Here is a 23058-nt window from a genome sequence, read left to right as displayed (position 1 = left end):
TTGAACTCTGGGATTGGGTGCTGACGTGGAGCTCTTCAGCTCAAGGCAAGTGCTCTACCACTTGAGCCACAGCACCACTTCCAGTTTTCTGGTGGTTTATTGGAGTTAAGAGTCTCATGGACTTCCCTGCGTGGTCTGGCTTTGAACTACGATCCTCAGATCTCAGCCTCCTGAGTAGCTAGGATTACAAGTGTGAGCCACCAGCGACTGGCATTGTTGGTTTCTTAAGAAACCAGGTCCAAAGCTCTATCACTCAGGTTTCAGTCTCCTGAGTAGCCATAATTACAGGCATGAGCCACCATGTCCCGACTTAGGCTGTTTGTTTTTGTTTTTAAATAGCACATGCAGGAGTACCTAAGAAGAAAGTGATTTTTAAACTAAATACACAAAGAATTACTGATTATTAACCTCAAAGTTTTTGTTTGAGGTGATTAACAAGCTTTGAAGGACTAGGTGAAGTGCTAGCTCACATCTGTAATCCCAGTTACTAAAGGAGGCAGAGATTTGAGAATCTCAGTTGGAGGCCAGCCAGGACAAAAAGTTAACAAGACTCCCTAGGCTAGCAGTGGCAGTACATACTTGTAACCCAGCTACACGGTAGAAAGAGTTTTCAGATAAGAATGCAGCATAAATAAATAAAAGCAAAAAAGGACTGGAGGGTTGTACATGGCCCTTAGTGCAAACTCCAGTACTACCCCAGAAAAAAAAAATTTAGAAATAGACAGTCGAGTGGGTTGCATGACATTCTGCATGTAATTAATCACGCATGTAATTAATTGCTCTAAACTAGGCATCTAAAGCTGGTTAAGTATGAAATTTACATAAGAATGGTAGATTTTGTGTAATTTACACCAATGTGTTCTGCAATAAACTAAGGACATACACACAAAATAATAGAAGAAAAGCTAAGCTCTAAAAAGAATAAAAAAAAAAAATCAACTCTACATTTATTTACTTTTTTCTTAAATCTGAGTATTTGTAGACTAATCATATCAAATCACTTAGATACCCTTTAGAAAAATAAAAAACCTTGAAGGATTGTTACAGCTGTTAGTAACAATTGAATGACAATAAAAATTTCCAAAAGCCTGAATGGAGTTACTGATACATTTTGTTTCCCAACTGGAAAATAAGTAAAATAAAATTTCTTCTGTACAACTTTCTTGCAAGTTCCTGTAAGAACTTTCACCAGAAAATTCTTATCTTAAAATAATGAACCAGTCAATGATAATCTTAAGTAACACCAAGCTAATAATGGGAAATCAGGCATCTGCCTATGGCTCATGCCTATAATAGTAGCTACTCAGGAGTTTGAGTTCTGAGGACCATGATTTGAAACCAGTCTGGGTAGAAAAGTCTGTGAGACTCTTACCTCTAAATAATCACCAAGGGGGGTGGGAGGGGAGGAGAAGGATTGGGATGGGGGGGAGGGGGGAGGCTGGGAAGGGATGAGAAGGGTAAACAAAGGAGGAGGCTGCAATGCTTGGTAAGAAATGTACGCATTATCCTGCCCATGTAATTGTAACCCCTCTGTACAGTATGTTCACAAATAAAATAAAATAAAATTTAAAATAAATAAATAAAAAATAATCACCAAAAAGTACATCTGTGGCTCAAGTAGTAGAAAGCTAGCCTTGAGCAAAAAACCTCAGGGACAGTACCCAGGCTGTGAATTTAAGCACCAGGACTGGCATTAAATAGATAGGTAGGTAGGTAGATATATAGATGGTTACATAGAAAGATAGACAGACAGACAGACAGACAGAGATAAAAATGTGCTGTGGGGCAGAGCCACAAGGATCGCAGATCTTCCACTTTTTTTGATTTTAAAAAAGTAGTGTATTCATGTGGTTTGACTGAGTCCATAGGTTAATTCTCATTGAGGCTGAGGTTGTTGTATAGGGACATTTGAGCCTTGGCATCCAAACTGGGCCCAAATGCAAACAATTTTAATGTTCCTTTCCTCATGAAAAAAAAATATATATATGAGCAAGCTGTCCCTATTAAATAAAAATACTTTTACATACCAAAAAAAAGAAGAAGAAGATTGCAAAGACTGAGAAGGAAAAAGAATGCACATTAAAAAAATTAAATAAAAGCAAAAGAATTATGTCCAGGCCCGTTAACTAGAAAGAGCTGTTGTTTTTGTCCCTAATGATACTATTTTAGTCTGAAGAATACTGCCCCCAAACTCCTTATTCCTCCATCTTCACAAGTTAGGTTGTCTCTCCCTTGGGTCCCCACTTTGCCCACCATTTGGGCTGGCACTATTGTTGAGCCCCTGCAGGCCTCTCTTCTAGCTGCCCCCTTTGAGGCCTGGCCAGCTGTTGCTCATTGACGTCCTGTCTGGGTATAGGAGGGAGCTGGTGGTGACACTAGTTTCCTCCTGCCGCCTCCTCACTCAGGCAGCTGCCTTGCCCAACAGCTGGCTCGCCTGCGCAGCCCGGAATGCAGCCTCCTGGCTGTGACAAGCATGGCATTCCTGGGCTCTGTGATGAAGTTAACTCTGCTGAGTACGTAGGACCCGCCACCAGACTGCCAGTCAGATCTGACTCTGTCCTGCTAGAGGTGGACAATAATGAGTTCGAGGTTTCCAGTTCCTCCTGGCGCTGAGGGTTTGCTATGCTGGACTACCCCCAGAGTCCAGGTCCTGCAGTCACCTGATTGGTGGAGACTTCCAGGATCAGGAATGTGCAGGGTGGGTACTGAAGAAGAGTCTGGGGGCTATCCAACTGAGTATGGATGGTTCCCGCCCATAATCCTTCCTAGCTATGCAGGGGGCTGAGATCTGAGGATCCCAGTTTGAAGTCAGCCAGGAAGGAAAGTCTGTGAGACTCTTCTCTCCAATTAACCACCAAGAAGCTGGAAGTGGAGCCATGGCTCAAGTGGTAGAATGCCAGTCTTGAACAAAAAACTAAGGAATAGTGCTCAATCCCTTAGTTTAAGTCTTAGTACTAGTGCCTGCACATGTACATACACGGCCCACACCAAACTACAAACACTGTCCATGGATCCAGGGACACAAAAAGTCACCAACAAGGGAAAGCCCAAAAGGAAATTGAAAAGCAAAAAAGCAAAAGAAATGCTGTAACTGGGTGTTGGTGGCTCGTGTCTGTAATCATCACTATTCAGGGCAGAGATCTGAGGGTCACGGTGGATCAGCCCAGGCAGAAGAGTCCAACAGACTCTATCTCAATTAATAGAAAAATGCCAACTGGAGGTATGGATCAAATGGTAGAGTGCCAGCTGTAAGCAAGAAAGCCCAATATGGAACCCCCTATGCCACCTCCCCAAAAGACAGCTGGACAGGGCCAAAAGAGTGTGAAAGTATCAAAGAAATGTACTAAAAATCCACCCAGATAACAAACCAATGACCAGGTTTCACACAATTAGACACACAGTGTTAACACCAACAGAGCAAAAGGTCAAACTAGAAAGTCTAGAGCTGGCTTTAAGTGAGAGGTGTGACTGACTACTAGTAATTACCAATATAGTAATTACTACCAAATCTCATGCATATGAACAAGTCTGACTCTCTCAGGTGATAGAGACAATTTAAAAGAATCTAATGGCTTTTTAAATGGATTCATAAAATGAGAATAAGTCTTAAAGCCAAATCCAATCACACTTCTTCTAAATAGCATAGAAAGGGACAAGTCCACAACTACTCAGAGGTTTGGATGACTGAGGTCTCCAACCAATAAATATTTTGGAAGACTTCAACTGAAGACAATTTACATAGAAAATCAACTGTACTCCTTGCAGAATAACCGTCTTGATGAGCTTGCTGGAGTCCACGGAACTACATCTAGGTAAATGATTATCCCTGTTAACACATAATGAGCAATCCAAACAGACTTTTTCCAGAAAAAGATAACAATTCAATCTCTCCAAGTAAAAAATTCCACAGCACTCCTAAGGGGTGCTTGAGTGCTGACCAAGTGCCTCCTAAATGTTCCAGAAAAAATAAATGTTCAGTGTTATTTTGGACCATATCCCTGTCACATTGCTGATTTTTCTTTTTTCTTTCTTTTTTTGCAGGTCCCAGGCCTTGAACTCACGGCCTGGACGCTGTCCCTGAGCTTTTTTGTTCAAGGCTGGTGCTCTGCCATTTGAGAAACAGTTCCATTCCCAGCTTTTGGTAAATAATTAGACCTAGGAGTCTCATAGACTTTCCTGCCCAGGCTTCTAAAACCGTCGTCTACAGCTTGTTGTCTAAGCAGACAATTCATTTCTACCCTGCAGGAGACAAAGTAAGCAAGCTGTGAGCCCCAGGAAGGCTTGGGAGGCCACAGAGAGGCCTGTGCTGAGCCTGTCATTTCCCTGTCCATTATTCCATCTGAGTACTTCACAGAGAATGTAATACAGGCTCCAAGTCAAAGGGGACCATTTCAGTCTATGACATTTCCAGCCTCAATCTAGAGTACTTCAAATGTGAAAGTAGAGGCAAAACTGGCCAAGGGTCAGTACAAGAAGAGAGCAAGGCCTTTCCTCCGCTGGGACATGAGGCTCTCAGCATCTGCTTGCGCCGAGGTGCCATTGAAGGACTGTAGTTATGCAAAGTTCTTCCTGGTCTCCAAAGCCAGAATTCATTCATTCACTTCATACCAGTATTAGGGCTCGAACTCAGGACCTCACTCTGGGCCAGAGGAAAATTTTTCTGATTTTATAGGAAGTCATCTTATCTCTCCCTTAGTTTCCTAGAAATACCAATATCCTTGACAGCCTCTGATAGCATCACCATGTTGGGCAAAAGGTCATCAAGACCCCATCTCAACCAACAGCCAGGCACAGTGGTTCATAGTTATCATGGGAAGCAGAAATTGGGGACTGCAGTCCAGGCCAGCTTGGGCAAAAAGTGAAATCCTATCTTAAAAAAAGAGCCAGAGGGGCTGGGAAGGTGGCTCAGTGGTAGAGTGCTTGCCTTGCTTGCATGAGGCCCTGGGTTCGATTCCTCAGCACCATATAAGCAGAAAAAGCCGGAAGTGGGCTACGGCTCAAGTGTTAGAGTGCTAGCCTTGAGCTGAAGAGCTGAGGGACAGCGCCTAGGCCCAGAGTTCAGGCCCCATGACTGACCAAAAACAAAGAGCCAGAACCTAAAAACAGAGCTAGAGATGTAGCTCAAGCAGTAGAAGGCTGCCTAGCAAGCATGAAGCCAGAGTTCAAACCTCAGTACTGCTTCTTTGAAGAATGAATCACCATCATCCCCTTCTACCCCCTCCACTCAGAACTGACTGTTCTCACTGGGGCTAGCAAAGGGTTCAGGTGTCACAGTGCAGTGACCTGAGTCACAGGGAAGGAACAGTCCTTAAGGAAAGGTGGAGTTGTCCTGAGGAGCCCCTATCCCCCAGGTTAGGTATGAGTGGAAAAGCACCACAGCACCTTACAGTGGAACAAATGCCCTGTGATTCCAATTCTATGATGCACCTGACATCATCAAAATCACAGAAACAGAAGAAGGCGTGGTTACCAAAAGCCAAGGAAAGCTGCAGGAACATTTAAGGGCCTGCAAATCAGGTTGTAAATCAAAACAGGTCAGGTGACTGCCTGCACAGCAAGAAGAAGGAAGAGGAAGAAGGAAGGAGGAAGAAGAAGGAAAGAGGAGGAAGGAGGAAGGAAGAAGGAGGAAGGAGGGGGGAGGAGGAGGGAGGAAGAAGAGGAAGAAGGAAGGAGGAAGAAAGAGGAAACCAGAAGTGGAGTTATGCTCTCAAGCAGCAGAGCACCAGCCTAGAATGAAAAAGCTAAGGGAGAATACCTAGACTCTGAGTTCAAGCCCTAGCTAGCACTGTCACCAAAATGGAGACGCTAGCCTACTCTCAAAATCATCAAAATATACTCAAGTGAACCTATTTCTGGGTTTACATATTTATATTCCATGATGGGACTTTTCATTCAGTTTACACTAAAGAATGGTCATCAGCAGAGGTAGTATCCTCACATGGAAAGGAACCGTCTCTGTGACTTGCCAGGGTGGATAAATTGGCTCAGGAGCAGTGATTCCCACACTCCACACCAATCAGTCATTCTGTGATGGACTTGATGTCCTTAGCACCACCCCTGACCCTGCCACCCCACAACTCACAAATTGAAATATTAACACTAAATACAATGGCATGAGAAGGTGGGGGAAATCAGGGCAAAGGGCTGTGACTAGAATTATTATAAGAGACCTGAGAGAGCTGCCCTCTCCCTCCAACTTAGGAGGTCACAGTAAGAAGGCAGCCATGTGTCAATCAAGAAGCCTGGCCCTCACTACACTATGAGTTGCCACTGTGACCCTCAACTTCCTGGTCTCCCCCACTAAGACAAAGAAATGTATCATTCATAAACCATGCATACCTTCTAGGGTGTTCTGTTTTGATAGCTAGGAGCGACTAAGACACTATGAAAGTTGAAGAATCTTAGCAGACAGTGATAAGTGAATTAATCAGCAAATATCAATCCATTTGACCTTTTAGCTGCATGCCACACTTCTGATTCTGGGAAGAAAGGAAAGGTGTGAAAAACATCTGGGAAGGAAACTGGGCAAGTGCTGGGTCTTCTGTCCCAGACTGGTTGGGACAGTCTGAAGGAGGATTACACTGGCTGTGGTTCCCCCCCCCCTCCCGCCCCCCACGGGGTGCAATGGCCTCAGGGTTCCGTGTTCTTACTCTGGTGTGAGCAGGAGAGGCATGTATGCCCAGGGGCAATGTCAGGACGACACTAAGTCCCTGTTCTTACCTGACCATAGTCTGTCTGGAAGACAACGACGCCCTCTGCACAGGAATTTACAGTACTTGGAAAATGTTGGCCATTTTCTTTCAGCCAGACGCGTGCTCCCTGTAAAACAAACGAAGAAACAAACACACTTCAGCTATGACAAAATACCACTCTCAATATGACTAGGACTCCTACTAGGCTTAAAAAGTAACAGCAATCTTTTGGAAAAACAAATGTCTTTGTCAAGCAAATAAAGAAATAATCTTCATCACAATCTTCCACCCACAAGTATGTGAAAGAGAAGTGTGTAAGAGAGAGAGAGAGAGAGAGAGAGAGAGAGAGAGAGAGAGAGAGAGAGAGAGAAGAGAGAGAAACTTCCACAGCAAAAGCAAACAGTAGCCCCTCTGCCCTCCCACACCAACAACTTAGTTATGGGATCTCATGTTTCCCAAGCACCCTCTGATATGGCTACATCCCATCTCCCAGATGGGAATGAAGCTTACAGGCAGAGCACCTGTGCAGACTCTTGAGACTTGGGGGTAGAGGATAGGGGGAAACACCCAGGTCTCAGAAACCAAACTACAAATTTCACCTGGTCACTAAATGATCTATTGTCTTTGAGAGAATGGTCCCTTTGGGACCTGGTGCCTCCTAGCTTCCAGGGCTAAGCAGCAGATAAAAAAGCCAGGCACATGTGGCTCACACCTGTGAGATCAGAGGATTGTGGTTTGACAGTTTGAAGCCAGCCTGGGCAGAAAAGTTCATGAGACTCTTCAATGAACCATCAAAAAATAGGAAGTAGAGCTGTGGCTCAAGTGCTAAAGTGCTTGCTAGCCTTGAGCAAAAGAGGTAAGGGATAGTGCCCCAGGTCCTGAGTTCAAGCCCCAGAAAAAGAAAAGAAAAAAAGCTGCACAACTAAACCACTCCCTTGATGTCCAACTTGAACCAAGAACACACACCAACTGGAATTCCCAGAAAAGGGACCAGAGTTTCGGATAAACATCAACATTCAGTCTGCCAGAATGACATTTTTCTAGGATGCCACCAGACACTTAAGTATGGTACAGAGTGAAACCACAACTTCAGATCCCATTGCTTTAACAACCATGGACTTTTTGGTTTTTGTTTTTTTGGCACTGATCTTATTTCCATTCTTCATTTTCCCACTGTGTTTTGCTTTTTTTTTTGGTGACTCCGCTAAGGTCACAATTCAACTCCTAATCACATGCATCTATATAGCACACTGATTTATCTCCTTAAAATGACTCATAAAAAAATCAAAAGCACTCATCCATGTGCCAACAATTGAAATATAAAGGCTTTCTGTCTCTCTACTGTCTGTCTGTAAATGTCTCACATTTTCCTGAAAAGGAAAAAAACAAAATCTAAGATACAAGAATTTGGAGTTAACAGCTCTTCCTGGTTTCAAATGCATCCAAGCATTTCTGTTACTGCTGTTTGTCAATCTCCAGTTGGATGACCGAAATTGAGGCTCTATCAGCTAGACCCTCACCTGGGTCACAGAAGGAGGGGACATGTGCTCAGAAGGTTCTGCAAGCAGTGCCAAGATCAAGGTGGCTGAAGGCCCCAAGATCCAAATGAATCAAGCCCCTCGACTGACTCCCATGATTCCCCAGTGATTTCTGCCACCGTCCCAGCACCTCTATTGCAACCCTCTATCGGCCTTCCAGGTAGACATTCAATCCCCATGTGACAGGGATTTTAGGCTATTTACTAGTCACTGTGAGTGTGACAGCAGCACCGAGCCTGCGTTAACTGCTCTGACACCAGCCCTGAACATACAAGAACCCAAGGGTGGCCAGTCACAGCTTCGACTCCAGCTCTGGGTTGAGACCCCAGCAAGGATGGAAAGAATGACACGAGTGCTGTCAATCCTGATTTCTTTATTAATAAACAGCTGCTTCCCAAAAAACATTTACTTCAGGCACCTGCTTCAATGACTCTCCAATATCATTCCATGCATTACTGGTAATGGCCCAGAAGAGAGGCTGCCAAATGCCTTGGCAACTTCCTTTACCCTCTTTTCATTTCCCTTACTATAGACTGCAGCAGTGGGGTGCCTTGAAACATCACCGTCAGGAAGCTACCATAATCACAGAATGTGCCACTTTGTACACAGTAGGTTAGAATGAGGAAATGACGGAGAGTGAGCCTCCATCCCAGAACCTCCACAGCTTTCTGTTTGCTGTGGCCCTCGACCATGTCACTTTCATCCCAAAGAATTCCACATTTGGTTTTCCAATCTACTCATCATATAGCCAGCCAGGGGCTGGTGGCTCATGCCTGTAATCTTAGCTATTCAGGAGACTACTGAGATGTGAGTTCTGAGGTTCAAAGCCAGACAGGGAAATCCATGAGACTCCTATCTCCAATTAACCACCAAAAATCTGAAAGAAGAGCTGTGGCTCAATTGGTAGAGTACCAGCCTTGAGCAAAAACACTCAAGGATAGTGCCTAGGCCCTAAGGTCCAAGCTCCAGTACGTACACACACACACACACACACACACACACACACACACACACACACACACACACACACACACACACACACACACACACACACACACCAGCCTTGAGCAAAAACACTCAAGGATAGTGCCTAGGCCCTAAGGTCCAAGCTCCAGTACGTACACACACACACACACACACACACACACACACACACACACAGTCTAGTTACAAAGAATGAAATTAAGATTTTCTGCTGGGTGCTAGTGGCTCATGCCTATAATCCTAGCTATATACTCAGGAGGATGAGATGTGGTGATCACAGTTTGAAGGCAGAAAAATCCATGATACTTTTTTTTGTATTCAAGTAGCATTTATTTAATAACAATAGTCAGATATCACAAAACAGGGTTTACAAATTGGTAACAGTTTAGGTTTACAAGTTTAGTTTCTAGAAACACACAAAGATGAAATTCTCTGATACAAAATACTATAAATAAATCTTTCAATAACATGATTGAAAGCATTGAGGAGACAGAGTAATATAAATGCAATAAACATCTATCCTGTGCATCTTCAAGTATCCTTCATAAACACTAGGCACTATTTTAGGTGAGGTTTAAACAAAATGTAAAACTTACAGGCAGATAAACAAGACTCTTAACTAGCCAGCAAAAAGCACAAAGGGGAGTTGCGGCTCAAGCAGTAGAAAACCAGTCTCGAGTGAAAAACTTTAAGGACAGTAACCAGGCCCTGAGTTCAAGCTCCAATATGTGTGCACAAAGCCCCCCTCCCCCCAAAAAAAAGAAAGAAAGAAAAGAAAAACAAGATTGCCTTATACATTACCAAACTGTAAATTGTGACCAGTATTGGGAACCTCCCGTCTTTGGGAGGCCACAGGGAAGAGTTTCCAGACAGCCCACAGTCCCTTTTCCTCACTGCGAACCTTCTGCTTCTCTTTACACCCCTGTTCGAAAGCACCTAATAGCCCTTTATTGACACAGCCCCAGGGATCAAACATAGAGCTCTGCTTCAGTGGCCAAAGGTCATTTTCAGCAAGTGTGAAGAGCTGCCCATAATCAAGCTTCCTGCAATATCTAATCTAGAGCCTGCTGACCAGTCCTCCAGGTCCTTGATAAACGCTCCTAAGACACTCTCTTTGTTCTTTGCGAAGGTGTAAAGACACAATTTTCACAGAAGCCGTACTGCAAAGTAAAACCCTGAACCAGATCCTGTGGCACAGATTGTTCTTGGTTTCTCTGAACCCCCAATCTTCCTACCTCTACTCTATTAGAACTAAACACATATGCCCAGGCCCCAGAGGCCACCCACAGCATCTGAAAACCAAGTCACAGGCAGACATTTACCAGATCTTCCAAGTTGGAGGGAAAGAAACTCTGCCTCCCATATGCAAGCCATTATAGTCTGTCGTTGTTAAATAAGGCTGATAATTTAACATGCAATACAGGCAACTTAACATATGGAGCAATCTCACAATATTTGAGTAAAACTTGCCTTTATACGCAAGTAGAACGTGTTTGGGTCTAATGTTGACATTTTATTAAAACTTAGACAAGTTCTCATTTTAATCTCTGAGATGTATACTGGAATGTTAAGTTCAAATACCTAAAATCTTCACTGAACATAGTTACCAGCAACCCTTTTTCAATACAAAGCATTTTCACATAGATAAATTCCCATCTCCTTTGATCTTTAGAGTAATCCTGTAAGACAAAGAGGCAAGTAATACCATTCCTTTCTGTAAAATGCAGGTTCCATTTTCTACTGCCACCTAATGATTTCCTGACACTCTCGCGCGCTCTCTCTCTCTGTCTCTCTGTTCTGTCTCTGTCTCTCTCTCTCTCATATATATATATGTAAAATGAAAGCCAGGCATCCATGGTTCATGCCTGTAATCATAGCTACTTGGGGGCCTAAGATTGGGAAGATCACAGTTCAAGACGAACCTGGGTAGAAAAGTTCTTAAGATACCTTCTCATCCATCATACCAGGGAACAATGACACAGGCACTTGCCTGTCATCTCAAACTACTTGGGAGGTTGAGAATGTGAAGACTGCCTGAGAAGAAAAATCTAGGAGATTCTGTCTCCAAGAAGGGAGGCTAGGTGAGGTGGCTTGTGCCTTTAGACAATGATGGAAGCCTAAAGTCCTTGGATCACAGCTCAGACATTGCCTGGATAGGAAATGAGACCCTAGTGGTGGACTGCTAGCCTAACAAGCTCAAAGCCTTACATTCAAACAAGCTTGAGGTCTTGCATTCAAGTATCACACACACATACATACACACACACACACACACGCACACACACACATAAAATTAGTCACCAAAAGTTGCTAAGGACAGAGGGAAATTGGTGGTTATACAAATGCTACACCCACTTTGGAAAACATTTTGGCAGCACCCCGCCCCCCACCGCCATAACATCCAAACATTATCTTAACACACACACAAATATATATTTATTATATATCATATATGTTATCTATGTTATATATTGCATATGTTTTATAAATAGTGAATATAATATATATATATATATGTCTGATGAAAAGGGGAAAAATTGGCAGGAGGGGGGCTTGAACTCAGGACCTCTTACTGGCTAGGCAGGTACTTTACCCCTTAAACCATGTCTCAATCCTTTTGCTTCTAATTTGATTTTCAAAATCAGTCTCTTGCTTTTCCCTGGTTTGGTGTGAGACCTTAATCTTCCTCCCTCTGCCTCCTGAGAAGCTGGGATTACAGGTATGAGTTACCATACCCTAACCTCTGGAAAGAGAAATTCTAAACAAGTCTTCTATGCAAGTAATCGTAACAGCATTATTACCAATATCACATACTACAACTCAAATGTGTATCAACAAAATAAACAAAACATCTATACAATGGCACTCCGCAGTAAAAATGAAAACAAAAATAACGAAGTAATCACTGATATGTTCAATAATTCTCAAGCAAACTCAAAATTTTGAGTCCAATTCTCTGACAAAAAGAAGAAAAATATGGTAAGGAACTGGAGGTAGGGCTCAAGTTGAACAAAAATGCTGAGAAAGATCTCAAGGCTCAGAGTTCAAGCCCCAGTACCAGCACAAAAACATGGTAATTCAAAGAATCTGAACGCAAAAGACTATATACTGTAGACTTCCATTTAGGGAACCTTCTGGAAAAGGTAAGTCCATAGATACAAACTGCAGGTGAATGGATTCCTGGAGCCTGAATGTATAGGGGAAAAGGAATTTTTCTAAAACTAGATTGTAGTGATGCTGTGCATCTGTATAACTGTGTTAAAATTCATTCACCTGCGCTGCTACCCTCATTAAAGCGAATCTTCCTAGCTACTCTATAGAAGGAAACCCGAACCAGATTCTATAATTGAACAACAGAAAGGGCAAGAAACACACAGCAGGTGTGATGACCCATGCCTATAATCCCGGCACTCGGGAGGCTGAGGCAAGAGCATTGTGGGCTCAATGCCAGTCTGAGCTAGATAGTGAACCTTTCTCTGCAAGAACAAAGTAAAAAAGAGTGCAAAATGACTAAGTATAAAAACCAGATGTACCAGTGAGCGGGTAGCTCACTCCTGTAAATCCTACTTCCTCAGGAGGCAGAGATCTAAGGATCCGGGTTTGAAGCCAGTTGGGGCAGGAAAAAGTCTGTGAGACTCTTACCTTCAATTAATTACCAGAAAACCACAAGTGGAGCCGTGGCTCAAAGTGGTAGAGCACTAGAACCTTGAGCAAAAAAGCTCAGGGACAGCGCCCAACCCAAAGACTGACAAAGCAAAGCAAAACAAACACTACATTAAAACTGGGAACATCCCATACTTTAGTCCCTGGCTTCTAGTAACACAGTTAAGGGGAGAGTGCAAGGAGACCACCAGAGAGATCTGATGGAGCTCAGAGGGGGGTAATCAGCCCCACCCCCTGAGAGGAGTCAGAAGCCCTCGCCCACTACCTTGCTTCTGAAATGCCATCTGCTTGCCCTTAAGACCCAGAGAACAACTAATTTTAGGATGCATATAAAGAACTAATACAACTATTTATAGCTGCAGAAAATCTAGCAGCCAAAGTTTTCCACCTTTTTTCCTGGCAAGACCTGGCTGGGAATTCTTACAGGGCAGAGTCCTGGGAGGGACTGAGGGAGGGGCTGGCTCCCTTATGAATCCAAAAACTAGATCTGGATTATATGTTGTAGGATTATGGACTTAAAAAGCACTTGCTCTCCTTTCTCAGTCTTTTCTGTTAGAAGCAGGTGATCCCTTTCCAATATATTACCCCTCCCACCCCCCAATCCCCTTCTCCTCTCTATTTTTCTCTCTTGATTCTGGGCTTTGAACTTGCTAGGCTGGCACTCTACCCCTTGAGTCATAACTTCAGGCATTTTTGCTTTGCTTTTCAGATATCACCAGTGGAGATTACAATCCAAGTCTAAGCCCAGCCTGGACTTATTTCTCCTATTTTTCCTTCCAGTGAAGCTGGAAGTGTTTATTGGTTGAGGTGAGGGAGGGGTTGTCTTTCAAACCTTTTTCCCCAGCTGACCTTGAGCCACGATCCCCTGATCTCAGTCTCCCAAACAGCTAGGATTATAGGCTCTCTGTTGTTTTATTTTTTTCTTTTTAAAATTCTTATCACTCAACCCCACATCAAGGAACACATGGTTTTTATAACAAAGTTCTAACACAGATTTCGTAACCTTGGTGCTATTTCTATTTTAGACAGGATAATTCTTTGTTAGAGACCAGGTGATCATGTTATGGGTTCCAACTTCTGCTCTAGAGTGATACAAAGCTGTAGAGAGTCGATCAGTGACAGAATTTCCAACACCATTTATTGTCAGTGAACTAATTACCTGGGGCAGGCTCTGGTCTAAATCCAGTGAATGTCACCAGCCATACAAAGTAGGATCTTTCTAGATAAGTCTCACTAGGGCACTAGCCTTATATCTGATGCACAGAACCAAGGATTGCCACTACTACATAAGTCAAGACATCTGACACGGGGCTGGTGGTCTGATGGACTCGTAGAGCCTCCTCTTCCTCCCTTCTGCCCACTGGGCATGCTCACTCTTGAGAGGCGTGTTGACTTGGCGTGTTTATAGGAAGATAACTAGAACTGCACAGACTGTGTGTGCTCCTGCTTCTTCTCCAAATCCTTGCCAAGCCCAGAGCTCAACTCCCCTAGGAGCTTGCAGGTGCCCCGCAGAAGGACACCCACATACAGACCTGCAGTCTGTAAAACTGGGGACAAGGCCATTACAGGCTAGGAAGATAAGCTGGGGAATGGAAATGAGGGGGAGGTGGTATCTGAGACTCCTCCCCTGAACCCACCACCGTCCACCCTAGTAAAGGTCAGGAAACAGAGAAAAGCAGTGACAAGTCATTGCCCTCAAAGTCTCACTGGGACCATGACAGTAGCAGACTAGGCTGGTCCCTCTGACTCATTTCCTTGTATCCCCTGTATCCAGGCTGCAGGTTTTGGACCTGGAACTGGCAACCTTTAGTGAGCAGATGACTCAGATTCCAAAGACAAGTTTCCATTTTGCCCAGAGCTACATCAGCTCTTAACCCCACGTGACAGGCTTTAGGCTGCAGAAGCCAGCCAGGTGGTCAGGCCAAAGCCCCACCCTGCACCCACCATGGAGGAGGAAATAAAAACAACAACAATGAAGTGAAACTCCTAAGAAGCCTTGGAGGCACACATCCCTTAATGTTCCAAGTATGTCCTTTCAGGATGCCAACATGCCATTTTCCTGCTGGCTGGAGAGACATGGAAGGAGGCCTGTTTTCTGCCTCAGCAGCCCAAAAGAGAACTGCTCTCTGTCCATCAGAGCTCATGGCACCAGGAGACTGCAGGGGGAAATGTGTTGTTGACATTCTACTTCCCAGTGATGGCACAGACACAATCCTTCATCCCTAGATGCCACAAGTGTTGGTAGCTCCCTAGCTTGACCCGCAGACATCATTTAATAGTACTGCAGAATTACTGTACATTTTCTAGGGTATCTATTTCAGCTATTTAGAACTAGATCATATTGGCAATCTTCAACGACATGATCATCAGCGGAATTTGGGGGTTTGCCTGTGGCCTTAAGGATCATGTATAACATACACAGCACACAACATCAAATTATCTCATCTGTTAGCCATTCATTAAATGAACACACATCAGTAAACTGCTCCACCCACCTCTCCTTCCACAAGCTCAACCCTGTGCTAGGCACCAAGAACCAGGAAAGACTGGATGCAAGGGAGAATCCTTCTTGCTGTAAGGAGCAAAGAGGTGACCTATGTCTATCTCCCCACCCTCTCTATCTTAAATCTCTTTGTTCTTCAGGGAATAATTATGCAACTTCAGAAGTAGGAGAACAAGACAAGAAAGAGAAGTAGGTAAATGGGGTAAAGACTGCATGCAACAGTTCCAATTGTAAAAACTCTCTAAACCCAGGAGGAAATCCTGCTTAAGAGGCACAAGGCTTTAGAGCTGCAATGTGCTGTTCTTCCTCTGAGCAGAAGCTGCAGGGGGCAGAGAAGCAAGGGGCAGTGCATGACCCCAGGAGAGGCTCACCCCGGTTAAAGCGGTTAAAGTGGACGGAAGAGGCTGTAGCCTCCTATTTCCTCCTTTATAGTCTCTCCCTACTCCTGACAAGAATGGTTTTGGGTTTTTTTCTCAGAGAAAACAAATATCCTACAAATAAATAAAACTGATAAGATGGTTTTAATGCAATTCAGATGTTCTGGCTACCATCTGTCATTAGAAAGGAATACACAGACTGAGAACAGGGTTTGTTGTGACTTCATAAAAATGAGAGTAGCGTGCAAAGATGTAAATGTACTTAAAACAGCCATTTCTCATCCTGTGTGTAGCCACTCGTTTCTTTACAGAGTTCTAGTAAACACCAAAAAGCCAACTCCCCCCACCATAAGGTTATAGTGTCTGAGTTGAAAGAAATACAAGAGATAACCGAGTTTTATTAAAAAGACAGATATCGGTGGGTCACACGTGTTCTCTATTCCTTACAAATCACCTGGTCTCCCTTTCTCTCTTCTCCTCCCCTTTCTTCCCCTCCCCTCTTTTCCATTCCCCTCCCCTCCCTTCCTCTCCAGTCCCTTGAACTCAGAAACTGGGCATTATCCCCGGGCCTTTGTGCTCAGTTGAGCCACAGGTCTACTTCTGGCTTTTTGTCATCAATTGGGGATAAGAGTCTCTCTGGTTTGTCTGCCCTAGCTGGTTTCAAACTTCAATCCTCAGATCTTTGCCTCTTGAGTAGCCAGGCTTATAGGCGTGAGCCATCAGAGCCTGGCTTCAGTTATTTTCTTAAGAGTAATGCAGACAGATTAGGACAGCAGTGGTTTTCAATGAGCACTCAATCCTGGCTTCCCACACCTTGGCAGTGCGGTCCTGGACACGTTAACCTCCCAGGGAGCCTCAGTTTTTTTTAATCAACAGGAGAGGGGAAGTAAACATGATGAACCTTCTAGGAGTGATCCCTGAGAAAGTGGCTGTGTGGACAATCAGGCCTTGACAACTAGATGCTGCTCCAGAGACAGAAGAGGAGGCCCAGTCACACATTCTGACTGCAGGAAGCTTGGAGGCCAATGGAACCAAGTTAAAGCAAATGCTGTGAGAACTGCCATGCGGATTTATTCAGACTAGAGAGTAGGGGCAAGTATGCAGCCTCCTGAGATACGTTCTGACAGCTGAGGGGCAGATCCCCCACACACAGGCAGACAGAAGCCTCAAGATGAAAGCGCTCATTTTCTGCAAATTAGCCAAGCGCCAGTGTCAGCAAAGACACACTGTAAATTGGGTTACAGCAGCTCAACTTAATCACATCCATAAACTATTAACAGCTCCACACAACTAAACAATGAATGCATTCACCTTTGTCCAGGCCAAGAACAAACAGCCTCAGATGCCATCCCACTAAGACTAGAAACAATTAGGGGTGAAAGCTGGCCCTCTCCTGACCAATAAAATGTGGACAAAACTACTCTTTCAAGCACATGCAATATTCTTTGTTCAGACAGAGCCAAGTCATTTTGGGTGATCAGTTCTCATTTCTATATCAGTTCCAAACACCCTCAGTGGGTCAAATTTTAGAAACCCTCAAGCTTTCCCACACAATCAGTGTTGGGGGGGGGAGGGCATGGGCTATGGTCCCAGACCACCCTGGGGTGAACAGGGGATGAGCCAAGAGAGCAGATGAGGTGCGAGAGGCCTGGGGAACAAATCAAGGAAAAATTCCTCCCAGCTCTTGCCTCATTCCTTCCCCACCCCAGAGGGCAGCCCATGTCCACCTGAGGGCTAGGAGTAACTAGAAGGAAACACACTCCTTCCCGCCAGCAAGGGAGCTGTGCCCCCCCCCCCAGCAGACAGACACTGCTGCAATTCCCAGAGCAATTCCCCAGGGCTCCCTCCCTCCCACCCACCGCCTCTCCTCACCCCCTCAGTCCTCCCCACTCCCCCACAAAGCCTACAGCAGACCCACAGGCCATATTAGCTTTATAAAAGGGCAGTCTCTCCATGGTGGGGGGAGTGGGGGGGGCGGCAAGGGCAAGGGGCAGGGCCTAGTTCCTAAACCTCTCAAGTGAGTTTCAGGCCCAGCACCCGCCTCTTCCCACTCAGCACTTCTGTTCTCTCCTTCTCATTGAAAAGTGAGAAGGCCTGACACAAGGGGGAAAAATAAAAACCTTGTACCCGGGTGGAGTCGGCTGATGACTCAAGAGGCCACACAACCGCCAGTGGCCAGCAACTCTCCAACACACCAGAAAGGAGGCTCCTGTGTCTGCCTGTACAGTGGGAACAAACCACCCCGGAGCCGTCAGTGCTGACTGCGCCCCACGTCTGAACTGGAGTGATGGGGACTGGGTCTTCTGAGGCCCTGTCACAATGTCTGGGTCCATCTGGGTGAAAAGCATTCCCGGCCGAACTGAGCAAGGCCAGAGTCTTCCAGGGGAATCACCAAGTCATGGTCACCTCCTTTCTGCCAACTCACCAGTACTGCATGGCCTGCACCTGACCGGGACCCCACAGACCGCCAACAGCCAACACCAACTTAAGTATAGAGCGCTGCGTATCAAACCACCCATATAAACAGCATGGACTTCAAATAAAACCAGGAAGGGAAGAAGAGAAAGAGTGACAAGAGAAGGAAGGAGGAAAAGAAGGGAGGAAAAGAGGGAGGGAAAGAGAGAGGAAGCCATGTAAATATTCTATTCACAGACTCGAATGCATTACTTCTCAGAGATTCACCATGAAACATGGACATAAGTACACTTCTCCAGTTATGACTTTCTTCAATAATGAACATTCACTGTAATCTAAGTAGTTGTTTTGAAATCATTTAGTTGAAAGGCCAGTCAGTGTGTAACGTATCATTTAACAAGGATTCGAAAAGTTCCCACAGAAGAGCATCAGTTTAGCAAACTGGTTGCTCATTTAAATACCAGGCTTTGAATGGTGTTCATGAGCTGGAAGCTAAGTCCAGGGACAACAGGGTCTCAGGGACAGGGCTTTAGGTGACCGAGTTCCAAGGGCTCCTCTGTGTGTAGGGGGTGACCGCTCTCACCAGTGGGTCCCTAACAAGAACAAGGGCTTGCTTTCTCTCACGTGTGACCTGTCATGGTGTCTTCTGCCATGGGGTGACATGGCGAGAAGGCCCTGGACAAGCAGGAGCTGTGGCTAACAGCTGTAATCCCAGATATTCAGGAGGTCTCAGGTATGAGATTCCATTTCAACCGGTAAAAGCTGGGCGTGATGGCACATGCCTGGCATGCTAGCTACCCAGGAAGCATACACAGGATCATAATCTTGGCAGGCCGAGTCAAAGAGTGAGACCCTATTTGAAAGGAAGGAGCTGAGACATGGCTCAAGTGGTAGATTGCCTGCTTGCCAAGTACAAGGCGCTGAGTTCAAATCCCAGTATTATTTAAAAAAAAAAAAAAGGCTTTGGCAGCAGATGCTTCTCAGTTTTGAACTTCTCAACCTCTGGAAGTGTAAGCACTAATCTTGTATTCTTGAAAAACTGAGTCCCTGCATAAAGTGAACTCAAACACTAAGCATTGCCTGAAAGTTAATTGTTTGTAAGAAAATATGAGTGTGATTTGGGGGCTCTGCAATCCAGAAACACTCCAATAAAATACCAACCATAGCATCCCAAGACAAATACATGCGAAAGGTCGGAACAGCACCCAACACAGGCTCCTCTAGCTAATCTGTGTTGAAATCCATTGCGTGGGCTGTTCGATGGGCAAGAAATCCTCCTGCAGCACTTCCCACAGCACTTCCCGGTGGCTCTCTCTTGCCCACACTGGCAAACTGGAAGAACTCAACCAGCACACAGACCAAACCTCTGAGCACCCTCCACACCGACACTGCAGAGCTTCAAGTCTCCATTTCTAAGCTACAGTCAGCCCACAGCTCTCTCAGGGACGTCTTCCACTAGAAGATCTAACATCATTTTAGAAAAGCAGAGACAAAAAGGTCCAGTCTTTTCATAAAAGAGCGACAATTTCCCAAACCAGTTGGCTTAAAATGCAGGTGGCTTACAGAAAAACTAGCAACAATTCTTCCTAGTGCAATGAACACTGAATTGGCCACCATGGCCCACTTGTGAGTATTGGAAGCGCGTAAATAAAAATCATGTCAAGAAGTCCTTAGACTCTTGGTTTGAGAGAGAGAGCAGGCTCTAGGGCCTGTGTTCCCTGGTCCTGTCAGTCACAGACAGGGAGATAATTCCTCCCTGCTGGTAGGCAGGGGGCCGAGCACCATAACTTTCAATTCCCTAGCTGGACCTGTGGCTCAGTGGTAGAATGCCTGCCTAGCAAGTGAAAGCCCTTCAGTTCAAACCCCAGCACTGCCCAAACAAACAAAATGCATGTGTACTTGTAATCCCAGCTACTCAGAGACTGAGGAAGTAAGATTCCTTAAGCCTAGAAATCTGAGGCCCAACTTGGGCGCACAGGTAGGTAGACCCTGTCTTGGAATAACAACAGGCTGAGCATGGTGGCACATACCCATATTCCTAACTACTCTGGAGGCAGAGATCAGGAGGCCTGCAGTTTGAGGCCAGCTTGGGCAAGCAGTTAGTAAGACCTCATCTCGATCAAGAAGTAGGCAGAGGTGGCATGTGTCTGTTGTCCGACCTGTAAGAGTACGTTGTAGCTAGGAGGATAGTGGGGTCTGAGGCAGTCACTGGGCAAAAACTCAAGACTCTACCTAAAAAACAACTGAAGCCAAACAGGGCTGGAAGTGTGGCTCGAGTGGTGGAGCACCTACCCGGCAAGTGTCTGACCCTGAGTTCTAATCCCAGTTCACATAAACACACATTCTCTCTCTTCAGTAATAAACACTATAAAAGAACCAAAACTATATATCCTTTAATTCAATAGGTACAAATCATATCATGTCAAGAAGTCAACAAGGCAACAATGAGAGGTACACGTTGTCATGTCGAAAACCAACTTTACAACTTTGGTGGGGGGGGGGGATTGGGTGGTGGGGCAGGGGGAGGCTGGGAAGGGATGGGAAGGGGAAACAAAGGAGGAGGCAACAATGCTTGATAAGAAATGTACTCATTATCTTGCCCATGTAATTGTAACCCCTCTGTACAGTATTTTCACAATAAAAAATAAATTTAAAAAAAAAGAAGTCAACAAGTCAACAATATAATAGATGTGTTAATGAGCTTTTGGCATTGTTTTCTCCATCCTCATTCTCAAAACAAGAAAGCCACACATGGCTAGTGGCTAATGGACTGGACACTGTGGAATCTAGATATTCACCACGTGAGCAAGGCTGAGCTCGACCTTGATGATATCAAAGCAAGGCCTTCCTGTTTGGTTTTCTTGACTTATGGGACTCTATGTCCAAATCTCCCCAGTGTTTTTGTTTTTTTGTGTTTTTTGTTGGTCATGGGCTTGAACTCTGGGCCTGGGTGCCGTTCTTTAGCTCTTTATCTCAAGGCGAGTGCTCCACAGCTTGAGCCACAGCACCACTTCTGGTTTTCTGGTGGTTAAGTGGAGATAAGAGTCTCACTGGACTTTCCTTCTCTAGCGGGCTTTGATCTGTGATTCTCAGATCTCAGCCTCTTTAGTAGCTAGGATTACAGGCATGAGCCACCAGCAGCCGGCACTTCCCCGGTATTTATAGACACAGCCAAAACACACAAGTGACTCAGGGGTCCCCTACCCCTCAATATCCACATGGGGGCAAGGCAGAAAAAACAATGGTTTTCTCCATCTCTGAAATCACATGACAAACCAGAACCACTCAACAAATGTAAAGCCTCCAGATCTGCATGAAAGGTGACTGCACCAGACCTGGGCCTTCCCATAGCCATTCAAACCTCCACCGCCCATGGCATTTCTGTTAAAAGGGAGGAAGAAAAGCATCTATTTGCTGCAGTGCAAAACTCACAGCAATTTCCACAGCAGTGTTTCCAAACCCCCTGAACTCCAAATTGTACATGCCGGCTCATTATCCAAGTTCTTGGTGGTTCGGAGCTCAGACAAATAAAACTTGACAATTAGTTACATAGCAATCAGCACAAAGTATAACCTTTCACCTCAAAACTGCCCTTTCTGCCTCTCCAACCAGGCACAGATGTGTTTAATGTGATATGACGGAGAGGAAAAGGCCTGCCCACTTCCTAGCAGTGGTCCAGGGAGAATATGTTTTGAATTGGGAGTTTGCAAAGGCTTCAAGTTTGAAGAACAAAAGAAAATGCAGAATAGCTGATCAATCTACCCACACCAAGCAGGAGCCGGTGCTCTCAACCCCCATCAACCTCTCCTCCACACAGCCTCCAAGCACGCACTCACCGGCCCTTCATCCTCAGGAAGTCCTTCCTGAAAGTGACACAGGGCAGGCCCTGCTTACCTACCCTTCCAGCATGTTCTCTGCCACCTTGCCCTGGGACTTCTCCCATCTCACCCAGGGAAGAAGATCTTCTCCACTCAGTCTGCTTTGGAATTGCTATTTTTTTCTTTTTGGGTCCAGTCGTGGTACCTGCTCTGGGCCTGGGCGCTGTGCCTCAGCTCTTCAGCTCAAGGCTAGCGCTCTACCACTTGAGCCACAGCGCCACTTCCAGCTTTTTTTCTTTTTGCTTATGTGGTGCTGGGGAATCGAACCCAGGGCCTCAGGCATGCAAGGCAAGTGCCCTACCACTGAGCCACCTTCCCAGCCCCACCCAGTCTGCTTTGGGCACCCCGACATAAATCAACCTCTCTGAGAGGCCCTCCTGCCAGGCCTGCTCTGTCTCCTCTTCCTGGGGCCACACCTCTGTCCCCTGAAATCAGTAACTCCTAGGATGCCAGCCGTGCTTGCCTGCTCTTTTCCTTCCTCCTCCTTCTGTCCTCATATGGTGTGAGGGTGCCCGGCACTAGATATGACAGGGTATAGGAAAGGAGGGCTGGGAGGTGGGACTTAACATCAAAGAACCAGGAACACAGTGGACTTCACTCCACCCTGCTGACACCTCAGTCAGAGGAGCTGTGCCCAGAAGACAACAGCTTAGAACTTTCACATCCAACTAAAGTAAGACCCAGCTTACTTGTACAGACTCACAGATTCTAAAGTTCACATCTGCAGAAACCAGTAATCACCTGAATCACCAACCACTTCCCCCACAGGCACCAGAACTTGGGAACACCCCAAACTGGCTCACAACCCTACCCAGCATGGCTGCCCCAAGCCAAACCAAACAGATGTCATTTCCTACAGGCAAAGGGGGTTCGGGGTATGCCCACTCCCACCGCTGCTGGCTTCCCGGGCAGCCTCCAGGGTCAGCCTGTCGTAAAGCTGTATTTTCCACATCAAAATAAGTTCATTCAAAACGACTGGGGTAAGAAGTGAACGAACAAGGTCTGTAG

General features: G+C 45.3%; 1 protein-coding gene across 2 annotated transcripts in view; it reads right to left on the bottom strand.

Annotated features, from left to right (window-relative positions):
• Positions 1-23058, bottom strand: part of Myo10 (myosin X) — a 196551-nt gene that overhangs the window by 151975 nt on the left and 21518 nt on the right. For both annotated transcript variants that reach the window (XM_042695215.1, XM_042695216.1), the window contains exon 2: positions 6721-6819. In XM_042695215.1, coding sequence (XP_042551149.1) covers positions 6721-6819 — 99 coding nt within the window. The remainder of the gene's footprint in view (positions 1-6720; positions 6820-23058) is intronic.

The sequence above is a fragment of the Dipodomys spectabilis genome, unplaced genomic scaffold (assembly GCF_019054845.1).
Source record: "Dipodomys spectabilis isolate Male_0828 unplaced genomic scaffold, ASM1905484v1 ptg000179l, whole genome shotgun sequence".
In the NCBI taxonomy this organism is placed as follows: Eukaryota; Metazoa; Chordata; class Mammalia; order Rodentia; family Heteromyidae; genus Dipodomys; species Dipodomys spectabilis.
The sequence above is the reverse complement of the archived record's forward strand: the minus strand, read 5'-3'. Positions and strand labels throughout refer to the sequence as shown.